The 13,801-nt window shown below is 43.3% G+C and overlaps 1 protein-coding gene across 17 annotated transcripts in view; it reads right to left on the bottom strand.

Moving 5' to 3' along the window:
- LOC133559700 (ankyrin-3-like) overlaps positions 1 to 13,801 on the bottom strand; it is a 289,963-nt gene that overhangs the window by 159,309 nt on the left and 116,853 nt on the right. For 6 of the 17 annotated variants that reach the window (XR_009808252.1, XR_009808253.1, XR_009808254.1 and 3 more), the window contains exons 1-4: positions 5,361 to 5,907; positions 2,267 to 2,365; positions 2,089 to 2,187; positions 1,815 to 2,012 (exon numbers count right to left, since the gene is read on the bottom strand). Coding sequence is in view for 14 of the 17 variants with exons in the window: in XM_061911709.1 (XP_061767693.1) it covers positions 1,815 to 2,012; positions 2,089 to 2,187; positions 2,267 to 2,365; positions 5,361 to 5,408 (444 nt within the window). In the remaining 3 variants the exon portion in view is untranslated. Of the gene's footprint in view, positions 1 to 1,814; positions 2,013 to 2,088; positions 2,188 to 2,266; positions 2,366 to 5,360; positions 5,918 to 10,790; positions 10,890 to 13,801 lie in introns of those variants that run through there. The other 11 variants (XM_061911722.1, XM_061911711.1, XM_061911712.1 and 8 more) reach the window with 6 other exon arrangements.

The raw sequence follows: 13,801 nt of genomic DNA, 5'->3' as shown, positions 1-13,801 counted from the left end.
AAATTATGAAATGTAGGTCTAAGTTTGACCTACGTGACAGTTTTTTGTTTCATGTCTTTCCGGCATTCCCACCGGAAGTCACAAGCAGTTTTGTCTGTGTTTTCTTCCTCGAAGAAATCGACCCTCAAAATTGCGCAAGAGCGCAATTTTGAGGGTCTTTTTTGTTTTTTTTTCATTATATCGCAATTTCTGCCAGTCCTGATGTGTGTGCCAAGTTTGGTGAGTTTTGAAGCATTTTAAGGGGGTCAAATTTCAGCTCAAAGAGGCAAAAATTAAATTTTTTACAAAACTTTGATTTTGAAGGGGTAATTTTTAACTTCCTATTGATTTTTGCCGAAGGATGTCGATCATCTAAATGTAGGTCTAAGTGAGACCTACATAGAAGTTTTTGTTTCATGTCTTTCCGGCATTCCCACCGGAAGTTATAAGCAGTTTTGTCTGTGTTTTCTTCCTCGACGCAGTTTTTGCTCTTTTTTTATAAAAAATTGCGCAAGAGCGCAATTTTGAGGGTTTTTTTTTTTTTCCATTATATCACAATTTCTGCCAGTCCCGATGTGTGTGCCAAGTTTGGTGAGTTTTGAAGCATTTTAAGGGGGTCAAATTTCAGCTCAAAGAGGCAAAAATTTAATTTTTTGCAAAAAATGTGTTTTGAAGGGTTTTTTTTTCCAACTTCCTGTTGATTTTTGCCCTAGAAGGTAGAATTATGAAATATAGGTCTAAGTTAGACCTACGTGACAGTTTTTGTTTCATGTCTTTCCGGCATTCCCACCGGAAGTTACAAGCAGTTTTGTCTGTGTTTTCTTCCTCGAAGCAGTTTTTGCTGTGTTTTGATCAAAAATTGCGCAAGAGCGCAATTTTGAGGGTTTTTTTTTGTTTGTTTTTTTCATTATATCGCAATTTCTGCCAGTCCTGATGTGTGTGCCAAGTTTGGTGAGTTTTGAAGCATTTTAAGGGGGTCAAATTTCAGCTCAAAGAGGCAAAAATTTAATTTTTTGCAAAAATTTTGTTTTGAAGGGTTTTTTTCCAACTTCCTATAGATTTTTGCCCTAGAAGGTAGAATTATGAAATGTAGGTCTAAGTTAGACCTACGTGACAGTTTTTGTTTCATGTCTTTCCGGCATTCCCACCGGAAGTTACAAGCAGTTTTGTCTGTGTTTTCTTCCTCGAAGCAGTTTTTGCTGTGTTTTGATCAAAAATTGCGCAATTTTGAGTTTTCTTTTTGTTTTTTTTATTATATCGCAATTTCTGCCAGTCCTGATGTGTGTGCCAAGTTTGGTGAGTTTCGAAGCATTTTAAGGGGGTCAAATTTCAGCTGAAAGAGGCAAAAATTTAATTTTTTGCAAAAATTTAGTTTTGAAGGGTTTTTTCCAACTTCCTGTTGATTTTTGCCCTAGAAGGTAGAATTATGAAATATAGGTCTAAGTTAGACCTACATGACAGTTTTTGTTTCATGTCTGTACGACATTCCTAACGGAAGTTACAAGGAGTCTGTTTTTCTTTCCTTCCTAGGGGGCGCTAGCCCGCAATTTTGATTGTTCTGGTTTAGCTGCCTAATAAGTTGGGAAGGCATGCCAGTCCTGATGTGTGTGTCAAATTTGGTGAGTTTTGAAGCATGTTAAGGGGGTCAAATGACAGTTTCAATAGGGTCCTTGGCCCACCTTTCTCACAGGCACTATGTTCTGTAAAACTGTACACTGTTTGTTTGTCTCATCTTGAAAGGGTTTGTGCAGAAAACAAAGTTTCCTTGTACTTGTGCAATGCCAATAAAGACCTATCCTATCCTACCTGGCAGGTGTCCAGGAAGACAACATTACCTTGGTGGCGGAGGACATGGAGGCTCCGTTCTCCAGCAGCATGGTGGCCACATCCTGGTGTCCTTCTCGGGCCGCCAGGTGCAGAGGCGTGTACCCTGAGGTGGTGGCGGCGTTGGCGCAGGCGCCGGACTGCAGCAGCTGTTGCACGATGTCCACCTTTCCCAGGCGACTGGAGATGTGCAGCGCCGTCTGGTCGTCCTGGAAACCGCGTCACGTGAGCAGGTTCATACTAGGCGTCACATTCCCGCGTCGAGACGGCGACTGAAGTGCAAACCTTGGACTTGGTCTCCACTTTGGCTCCGTTCTTGAGCAGGTATCGGACCACGTCGGCCTGGCCCGCTCGGGCTGCCATGTGGAGGGCTGTCTCGCCCCTCTGCGGCACAGGCGGTAATGAGTGTGCGTTTATGGCTGGCAAAAGTGATGATGGCAATACGTAGTAAGACAAGTCTGACCACGTTGGTGGTGTTGGGTGAAGCGCCGTGGTTGGTGAGGGCATGTACGATGTTCTCGTGGCCCATGAAGGCGGCCACGTGGATGGGCGTCAGGCCAGACTGGAGGGGAACACTTCATTAATAGGCTGCATGACATTTACTTACATATAATACAGACTTTTAGCTGCGATTGACCCTTGCTGTAGACCAGGGTGTCCCAACTACAGCCCACTACTCTAATAAGTCTTTTCCTATTGTATACAAATAGTCGGTGGTCTGAAGCTGCCTACTAGTGGCCAAAGAAAGTGACTTAAGTCCATTCATCCATCCATCATCCGAGGTCGGGTTGCGGGGGCAGCAGCCTAAGCAGGGAAGCCCAGACTTCCCTCTCCCCAGCCACTTCGTCCAGCTCTTCCCGGGGGATCCCGAGGCGTTCCCAGGCCAGCCGGGAGACATAGTCTTCCCAACGTGTCCTGGGTCTTCCCCGTGGCCTCCTACCAGCTGGACGTGCCCTAAACACCTCCCTAGGGAGGCGTTCGGGTGGCAGATGCCCGAACCACCTCATCTGGCTCCTCTCGATGTGGATGAGCAGCGGCTTTACTTTGAGTTCCTCCCGGATGGCAGAGCTTCTCACCCTATCTCTAAGGGAGAGACCTGGAAACTCATTTGGACCGCTTGTACCCGTGATCTTATCCTTTCGGTCATGACCCAAAGCTCATGACCATAGGTGAGGATGGGAACGTAGATCGACCGGTAAATTGAGAGCTTTGCCTTCCGGCTCAGCTCCTTCTTCACCACAACGGATCGGTACAACGTCCGCATTACTGAAGACGCCGCACCGATCCGCCTGTCGATCTCACGATCCACTCTTCCCTCACTCGTGAACAAGACTCCTAGGTACTTGAACTCCTCCACTTGGGGCAGGGTCTCCTCCCCAACCCGGAGATGGCACTCCACCCTTTTCCGGGCGAGAACCATGGACTCGGACTTGGAGGTGCTGATTCTCATTCCGGTCGCTTCACACTCGGCTGCGAACCGATCCAGCGAGAGCTGAAGATCCCGGCCAGATGAAGCCATCAGGACCACATCATCTGCAAAAAGCAGAGACCTAATCCCGTGGTCACCAAACCGGATCCCCTCAACGCCTTGGCTGCGCCTAGAAATTCTGTCCATAGAAGTTATGAACAGAATCGGTGACAAAGGACAGCCTTGGCGGAGTCCAACCCTCACTGGAAATGTGTTCGACTTACTGCCGGCAATGCGGACCAAGCTCTGACACTGATCATACAGGGACTGTCTTATTGTGGCAGTCCGCTCCCTGTATGATCAGTGTCAGAGCTTGGTCCGCATTGCAGCGTGACTTAAGTCAGGGACCATTAATTGCACATCAATCTGACTATGTGCACAGCATTGACTTATATGACCCAATCCAAACAACCTTCCCTCGTCATAGTGCAAGAAAAGAAAAATGTCACCCTAGCACAAAACATCAACAAACAACACACATCCTGATGATCAAACTTTGTGGATGTTATAAAAAGATTTCAAACAGCATTAAAATTAAAAAAATAAATAAAAACGACACCCATTTAAATCCATTACAAGGCATGATGGGAAAAATGCAAAACACTCTCTCCACACTTTGTACATGTGTGGTGCATTTTAGCTGCTTGATGTTTCTGATTGGTTAAACAACTTTAAGGAGGTCGTCACAGAAGAAAACAAGGGGGGGAATTTTCACATACTAATAATAACCAATTTAAATATATATATATATATATATATATTAGGGGTGGGCAAATTAATGCGTTAATTATGGGTTAACTCATCAATCTATTAATGCCGACATTTATTTTATCGCACATTTGCGTATGTTATTTACATGCTTATTTTGTTAACGCCTTTTTTTAACAAGACGGCGTCGCCCGGATGTACTTCGGCGTGGAGGGGCTCTTGGTAAAGATGGAACATTTGGCAAAAATACCGGACAATTCTGCAAATTTCATGGCTGGCTTACAGCGTGGTCACTCCGGGATCACTTACGACCGCCAGACAATTCTGAATGTGGATAGATCGGGCCGTTTTGGACTGAATGAGGCGTGCTTGCTAGACCGGCTAGCTAGCATGGGAATACTTTGCCGGCTACATCCAGCGGCCTGTGAAGCAGCGGAGTATATGTGTTGTCTGTCTATTTATGAATAATGCAGACCAGGAGTGTTGGCTGAGTTCTTAACGTTTGCTTTCAGAGCGTGCATATCACAACATACAAGATGTTGTCATGGCGACACAACCTATACCGGGCTACCGCGCATGCTCGTCACTCCTGTTGCATGCTGGGTAGGGTAGTTCTTTTTTCCCCTGGCTCATAACATCACAATATAGTACCATGTATATGATGCGTTCAGTTTATCAAAGCACCAAGCAAACAATCGGAAAATTCCCATCATATCAATTCCTAGATATGGTCATAATTATTTTAAGTGCACTACGCAGAATAAACACAACATTATTAATATTGCTACTACGGATAATTTGATCAATAATTCCCTAAAACAGCCCACTACCTATAATATAGGTTTTTTAAACATAAGATCCCTGATAAAAAAAATGTTTCTGCTGTTACCTCAGAAATTGCCTGTTCAGATGTTATGATTGTGGCTCAGAGATTTGTATGTAGATTATATTTATTTTCCATAACAAACAGGATAACTTAAATACCCTGGCAGTGGCAATAAGCTTAAATGTTTGTGTTTACATTTTTTGAGTTGATTTTCATCAAATATGCTATTTAACGGCTACTGTTTAACAAGGACTGATTTAAATTGTGTTTGCACAACAAATGTTTTGGCGCTTTTGTTCATGTGGGAGAATATTCCAATAAAGGTGCACTACACACTACTTTTGAATTCATTATTGGGCTTTGCGTATACAATGCAGTTAATCGCGATTAATCGGACAAATAGTGCGATTAACTTTGATTAAATTTTTTAATCGTTGCCCAGCCCTAATATATATATATCCATACCCCCTCCCCCCTGCATACTGTTAATGTACATACTTTGTGTGATTGACATGTGCTGTTGAAAGAAGGTAAGTGAAGAAAAGGTGTGAGCACCTCAGTCACCGCCTGGATGGAGGCTCCATGTTTGAGCAAGAGCTCCATCACTTTGACTCGGTTCTTCTTGCAGGCGATGTGCAGAGGAGTGAAACCATTCTGCAACACAGAGAGAGAAGGAAAGAACGTTCTTCACTGAAAGACACATCTCGCACATCCGTCAACATTTTTGTACCGTATGTCCCGGCAAGAAATCTGCGTTCAAAAGACTCCGGCTTATTAGTGATTCCTAGAGCCCAAAAAAAGTCTGCGGGCTATAGAGCGTTTTCCGTTCGGGCTCCAGTACTCTGGAATGCCCTCCCGGTAACAGTTCGAGATGCTACCTCAGTAGAAGCATTTAAGTCTCACCTTAAAACTCATCTGAATACTCTAGCTTTTAAATAGACCTCCTTTTTGGACCAGTTGATCTGCCGCTTCTTTTCTTTCTCCTGTGCACTTAAGATGTGACTTTAAGGTTTTACTAATTACGTATAAAATACTACACGGTCTAGCTCCATCCTATCTTGCCGATTATATTGTACCATATGTCCCGGCAAGAAATCTGCGTTCAAAAGACTCCGGCTTATTAGTGATTCCTAGAGCCCATAAAAAGTCTGCGGGCTATAGAGCGTTTTCCGTTAGGGCTCCAGTACTCTGGAATGCCCTCCCGGTAACAGTTCGAGATGCAACCTCAGTAGAAGCATTTAAGTCTCACCTTAAAACTCATCTGTATACTCTAGCCTTTAAATAGACCTCCTTTTTAGACCAGTTGATCTGCCGTTTCTTTTCTTTTTCTCCTATGTCCGCCCCTCCCTTGTGGAGGGGGTCCAGTCCGATGACCATGGATGAAGTACTGGCTGTCCAGAGTCGAGACCCAGGATGGACCGCTCGTCGGGACCCAGGATGGACCGCTCGCCTGTATCGGTTGGGGACATCTCTACGCTGCTGATCCGCCTCCGCTTGAGATGGTTTCCTGTGGACGGGACTCTCGCTGCTGTCTTGGATCCGCTTTGAACTGAACTCTCGCGGCTGTGTTGGAGCCACTATGGATTGAACTTTCACAGTATCATGTTAGACCCGCTCGACATCCATTGCTTTCGGTCCCCTAGAGGGGGGGGGTTGCCCACATCTGAGGTCCTCTCCAAGGTTTCTCATAGTCAGCATTGTCACTGGGGTCCCACTGGATGTGAATTCTCCCTGCCCACTGGGTGTGAGTTTTCCTTGCCCTTTTGTGGGTTCTTCCGAGGATGTTGTAGTCGTAATGATTTGTGCAGTCCTTTGAGACATTTGTGATTTGGGGCTATATAAATAAACATTGATTGATTGATTGATTTTCATCTTTCTTCTCTTTAAGGCTTACTTTCAACTTCTTCCTCATGGTTCCTACACACAACATTAGGTTCATTTGCAGAAGTGGAAGAAATCCTATTTCCATATTTGACTATGCATCATATTTAATACATCAGTACATTGATTCGTATTCAACGTTGTGCTTTGCTTTTATTTATTGCATTATTTATTTACATCACTCTATTGACTGTATTACATTACTTGTATTTTTTTAATATGAATGTTTAAATTTATTTTTTTCATGCATTTTATAAAATTCATATCACTGTAACGCAGGGGTAGGGTAAGTAATGAATAATTCAATTTGTAATCACAGTGTTAAAAATAATGTTCAAAATATAAAACATTCTCATGCATTTTTAATCCATCCATCTGTTTTCTACCGCACCTGTTCAAGAAGTTGTGTTAATGGTAAGAAGTTATTTATCTATTATTGGTTAGTGTGGGGCTTGCACTCCTGGGGGTTCTTCAGACCCCCAAGCACCGACATGAGAGCCTGTTCCATGGTTAAAATATTGTTTTATTTTTCAATAAGTCTCTCAGTTGCTTTCCAGCAATAGTTTTTCCAGCCCCAACCCAGTCTCTCCTCCTGGCTGCTGTTTATAACAGAGCGACAGGTGATTAGATAACAAGGCCCAGGTGGGCCATCTACGCACCTGTCGCTGCAGGCCCGCAGGCTACGCCCCCATCCACAGTTAGCTTCAGAATAACAATGTTATTACAAAGAATAAGAGACCTATTATACTCTAGAAATGTTGGTCTTACTTAAAAATGCACGTGTTTAGTTGTGTTCAGTGTTAAAAAAAATATGTGGCTCTTACGGAAATATATTTTAAAAATATTTGGCTTCTGCTGTAACGTATATAATATAATTATAGCAAATAATATATGATCAAATTCACCTAATTTCCTTACATACTTGAATCAAATTACATAAAAAATAAGACTTAACTTTACTGTGCTGTATATTAGTGTTCACATCCGAATCGCAATTCTAATTTCCGTTCTGAATAGAATCATCATTTTCCAAACTTTGTTTTATTTAAAAGACGTTTTTGTCGGCCATCTTTGCGCGGACTGACTGCGTGCATATGAGATTCAGCCTTTTGAAAATGTTTTCTTATATTTTATATATACACTAAAGCAGTGGTCCCCAAACACCGGTTGGTATTGGGCCGCAGAATAATATTTTTATAAATTTGTTTTAATTTTGTATTTTTTGGGGTATTTATTTTTTAATTAAATCAACATAAAAAACACATACACTTACTATTAGTGCCATCCATCCATCCATCCATCATCTTCCGCTTATCCGAGGTCGGGTCGCGGGGGCAACAGCCTAAGCAGGGAAACCCAGACTTCCCTCTCCCCAGCCACTTCATCTAGCTCTTCCCGGGGGATCCCGAGGCGTTCCCAGGCCAGCCGGGAGACATAGTCTTCCCAACGTGTCCTGGGTCTTCCCCGTGGCCTCCTACCGGTTGGACGTGCCCTAAACAGCTCCCTAGGGAGGCGTTCGGGTGGCATCCTGACCAGATGCCCGAACCACCTCATCTGGCTCCTCTCGATGTGGAGGAGCAGCGGCTTTACTTTGAGTTCCTCCCGGATGGCAGAGCTTCTCACCCTATCTCTAAGGGAGAGACCTGGAAACTCATTTGGGCCGCTTGTACCCGTGATCTTATCCTTTCGGTCATGACCCAAAGCTCATGACCATAGGTGAGGATGGGAACGTAGATCGACCGGTAAATTGAGAGCTTTGCCTTCCGGCTCAGCTCCTTCTTCACCACAACGGATCGGTACAACGTCCGCATTACTGAAGACGCCGCACCGATCCGCCTGTCGATCTCACGATCCACTCTTCCCTCACTCGTGAACAAGACTCCTAGGTACTTGAACTCCTCCACTTGGGGCAGGGTCTCCTCCCCAACCCGGAGATGGCACTCCACCCTTTTCCGGGCGAGAACCATGGACTCGGACTTGGAGGTGCTGATTCTCATTCCGGTCGCTTCACACTCGGCTGCGAACCGATCCAGCGAGAGCTGAAGATCCCGGCCAGATGAAGCCATCAGGACCACATCATCTGCAAAAAGCAGAGACCTAATCCCGTGGTCACCAAACCGGATCCCCTCAACGCCTTGGCTGCGCCTAGAAATTCTGTCCATAGAAGTTATGAACAGAATCGGTGACAAAGGACAGCCTTGGCGGAGTCCAACCCTCACTGGAAATGTGTTCGACTTACTGCCGGCAATGCGGACCAAGCTCTGACACTGATCATACAGGGACTGTCTTATTGTGGCAGTCCGCTCCCTGTATGATCAGTGTCAGAGCTTGGTCCGCATTGCAGCGTGACTTAAGTCAGGGACCATTAATTGCACATCAATCTGACTATGTGCACAGCATTGACTTATATGACCCAATCCAAACAACCTTCCCTCGTCATAGTGCAAGAAAAGAAAAATGTCACCCTAGCACAAAACATCAACAAACAACACACATCCTGATGATCAAACTTTGTGGATGTTATAAAAAGATTTCAAACAGCATTAAAATTAAAAAAATAAATAAAAACGACACCCATTTAAATCCATTACAAGGCATGATGGGAAAAATGCAAAACACTCTCTCCACACTTTGTACATGTGTGGTGCATTTTAGCTGCTTGATGTTTCTGATTGGTTAAACAACTTTAAGGAGGTCGTCACAGAAGAAAACAAGGGGGGGAATTTTCACATACTAATAATAACCAATTTAAATATATATATATATATATATATATTAGGGGTGGGCAAATTAATGCGTTAATTATGGGTTAACTCATCAATCTATTAATGCCGACATTTATTTTATCGCACATTTGCGTATGTTATTTACATGCTTATTTTGTTAACGCCTTTTTTTAACAAGACGGCGTCGCCCGGATGTACTTCGGCGTGGAGGGGCTCTTGGTAAAGATGGAACATTTGGCAAAAATACCGGACAATTCTGCAAATTTCATGGCTGGCTTACAGCGTGGTCACTCCGGGATCACTTACGACCGCCAGACAATTCTGAATGTGGATAGATCGGGCCGTTTTGGACTGAATGAGGCGTGCTTGCTAGACCGGCTAGCTAGCATGGGAATACTTTGCCGGCTACATCCAGCGGCCTGTGAAGCAGCGGAGTATATGTGTTGTCTGTCTATTTATGAATAATGCAGACCAGGAGTGTTGGCTGAGTTCTTAACGTTTGCTTTCAGAGCGTGCATATCACAACATACAAGATGTTGTCATGGCGACACAACCTATACCGGGCTACCGCGCATGCTCGTCACTCCTGTTGCATGCTGGGTAGGGTAGTTCTTTTTTCCCCTGGCTCATAACATCACAATATAGTACCATGTATATGATGCGTTCAGTTTATCAAAGCACCAAGCAAACAATCGGAAAATTCCCATCATATCAATTCCTAGATATGGTCATAATTATTTTAAGTGCACTACGCAGAATAAACACAACATTATTAATATTGCTACTACGGATAATTTGATCAATAATTCCCTAAAACAGCCCACTACCTATAATATAGGTTTTTTAAACATAAGATCCCTGATAAAAAAAATGTTTCTGCTGTTACCTCAGAAATTGCCTGTTCAGATGTTATGATTGTGGCTCAGAGATTTGTATGTAGATTATATTTATTTTCCATAACAAACAGGATAACTTAAATACCCTGGCAGTGGCAATAAGCTTAAATGTTTGTGTTTACATTTTTTGAGTTGATTTTCATCAAATATGCTATTTAACGGCTACTGTTTAACAAGGACTGATTTAAATTGTGTTTGCACAACAAATGTTTTGGCGCTTTTGTTCATGTGGGAGAATATTCCAATAAAGGTGCACTACACACTACTTTTGAATTCATTATTGGGCTTTGCGTATACAATGCAGTTAATCGCGATTAATCGGACAAATAGTGCGATTAACTTTGATTAAATTTTTTAATCGTTGCCCAGCCCTAATATATATATATCCATACCCCCTCCCCCCTGCATACTGTTAATGTACATACTTTGTGTGATTGACATGTGCTGTTGAAAGAAGGTAAGTGAAGAAAAGGTGTGAGCACCTCAGTCACCGCCTGGATGGAGGCTCCATGTTTGAGCAAGAGCTCCATCACTTTGACTCGGTTCTTCTTGCAGGCGATGTGCAGAGGAGTGAAACCATTCTGCAACACAGAGAGAGAAGGAAAGAACGTTCTTCACTGAAAGACACATCTCGCACATCCGTCAACATTTTTGTACCGTATGTCCCGGCAAGAAATCTGCGTTCAAAAGACTCCGGCTTATTAGTGATTCCTAGAGCCCAAAAAAAGTCTGCGGGCTATAGAGCGTTTTCCGTTCGGGCTCCAGTACTCTGGAATGCCCTCCCGGTAACAGTTCGAGATGCTACCTCAGTAGAAGCATTTAAGTCTCACCTTAAAACTCATCTGAATACTCTAGCTTTTAAATAGACCTCCTTTTTGGACCAGTTGATCTGCCGCTTCTTTTCTTTCTCCTGTGCACTTAAGATGTGACTTTAAGGTTTTACTAATTACGTATAAAATACTACACGGTCTAGCTCCATCCTATCTTGCCGATTATATTGTACCATATGTCCCGGCAAGAAATCTGCGTTCAAAAGACTCCGGCTTATTAGTGATTCCTAGAGCCCATAAAAAGTCTGCGGGCTATAGAGCGTTTTCCGTTAGGGCTCCAGTACTCTGGAATGCCCTCCCGGTAACAGTTCGAGATGCAACCTCAGTAGAAGCATTTAAGTCTCACCTTAAAACTCATCTGTATACTCTAGCCTTTAAATAGACCTCCTTTTTAGACCAGTTGATCTGCCGTTTCTTTTCTTTTTCTCCTATGTCCGCCCCTCCCTTGTGGAGGGGGTCCAGTCCGATGACCATGGATGAAGTACTGGCTGTCCAGAGTCGAGACCCAGGATGGACCGCTCGTCGGGACCCAGGATGGACCGCTCGCCTGTATCGGTTGGGGACATCTCTACGCTGCTGATCCGCCTCCGCTTGAGATGGTTTCCTGTGGACGGGACTCTCGCTGCTGTCTTGGATCCGCTTTGAACTGAACTCTCGCGGCTGTGTTGGAGCCACTATGGATTGAACTTTCACAGTATCATGTTAGACCCGCTCGACATCCATTGCTTTCGGTCCCCTAGAGGGGGGGGGTTGCCCACATCTGAGGTCCTCTCCAAGGTTTCTCATAGTCAGCATTGTCACTGGGGTCCCACTGGATGTGAATTCTCCCTGCCCACTGGGTGTGAGTTTTCCTTGCCCTTTTGTGGGTTCTTCCGAGGATGTTGTAGTCGTAATGATTTGTGCAGTCCTTTGAGACATTTGTGATTTGGGGCTATATAAATAAACATTGATTGATTGATTGATTTTCATCTTTCTTCTCTTTAAGGCTTACTTTCAACTTCTTCCTCATGGTTCCTACACACAACATTAGGTTCATTTGCAGAAGTGGAAGAAATCCTATTTCCATATTTGACTATGCATCATATTTAATACATCAGTACATTGATTCGTATTCAACGTTGTGCTTTGCTTTTATTTATTGCATTATTTATTTACATCACTCTATTGACTGTATTACATTACTTGTATTTTTTTAATATGAATGTTTAAATTTATTTTTTTCATGCATTTTATAAAATTCATATCACTGTAACGCAGGGGTAGGGTAAGTAATGAATAATTCAATTTGTAATCACAGTGTTAAAAATAATGTTCAAAATATAAAACATTCTCATGCATTTTTAATCCATCCATCTGTTTTCTACCGCACCTGTTCAAGAAGTTGTGTTAATGGTAAGAAGTTATTTATCTATTATTGGTTAGTGTGGGGCTTGCACTCCTGGGGGTTCTTCAGACCCCCAAGCACCGACATGAGAGCCTGTTCCATGGTTAAAATATTGTTTTATTTTTCAATAAGTCTCTCAGTTGCTTTCCAGCAATAGTTTTTCCAGCCCCAACCCAGTCTCTCCTCCTGGCTGCTGTTTATAACAGAGCGACAGGTGATTAGATAACAAGGCCCAGGTGGGCCATCTACGCACCTGTCGCTGCAGGCCCGCAGGCTACGCCCCCATCCACAGTTAGCTTCAGAATAACAATGTTATTACAAAGAATAAGAGACCTATTATACTCTAGAAATGTTGGTCTTACTTAAAAATGCACGTGTTTAGTTGTGTTCAGTGTTAAAAAAAATATGTGGCTCTTACGGAAATATATTTTAAAAATATTTGGCTTCTGCTGTAACGTATATAATATAATTATAGCAAATAATATATGATCAAATTCACCTAATTTCCTTACATACTTGAATCAAATTACATAAAAAATAAGACTTAACTTTACTGTGCTGTATATTAGTGTTCACATCCGAATCGCAATTCTAATTTCCGTTCTGAATAGAATCATCATTTTCCAAACTTTGTTTTATTTAAAAGACGTTTTTGTCGGCCATCTTTGCGCGGACTGACTGCGTGCATATGAGATTCAGCCTTTTGAAAATGTTTTCTTATATTTTATATATACACTAAAGCAGTGGTCCCCAAACACCGGTTGGTATTGGGCCGCAGAATAATATTTTTATAAATTTGTTTTAATTTTGTATTTTTTGGGGTATTTATTTTTTAATTAAATCAACATAAAAAACACATACACTTACTATTAGTGCCATCCATCCATCCATCCATCATCTTCCGCTTATCCGAGGTCGGGTCGCGGGGGCAACAGCCTAAGCAGGGAAACCCAGACTTCCCTCTCCCCAGCCACTTCATCTAGCTCTTCCCGGGGGATCCCGAGGCGTTCCCAGGCCAGCCGGGAGACATAGTCTTCCCAACGTGTCCTGGGTCTTCCCCGTGGCCTCCTACCGGTTGGACGTGCCCTAAACAGCTCCCTAGGGAGGCGTTCGGGTGGCATCCTGACCAGATGCCCGAACCACCTCATCTGGCTCCTCTCGATGTGGAGGAGCAGCGGCTTTACTTTGAGTTCCTCCCGGATGGCAGAGCTTCTCACCCTATCTCTAAGGGAGAGACCTGGAAACTCATTTGGGCCGCTTGTACCCGTGATCTTATCCT

The sequence above is a fragment of the Nerophis ophidion genome, linkage group LG09, assembly GCF_033978795.1.
Source record: "Nerophis ophidion isolate RoL-2023_Sa linkage group LG09, RoL_Noph_v1.0, whole genome shotgun sequence".
NCBI lineage: Eukaryota > Metazoa > Chordata > Actinopteri > Syngnathiformes > Syngnathidae > Nerophis > Nerophis ophidion.
The sequence above is the reverse complement of the archived record's forward strand: the minus strand, read 5'-3'. Positions and strand labels throughout refer to the sequence as shown.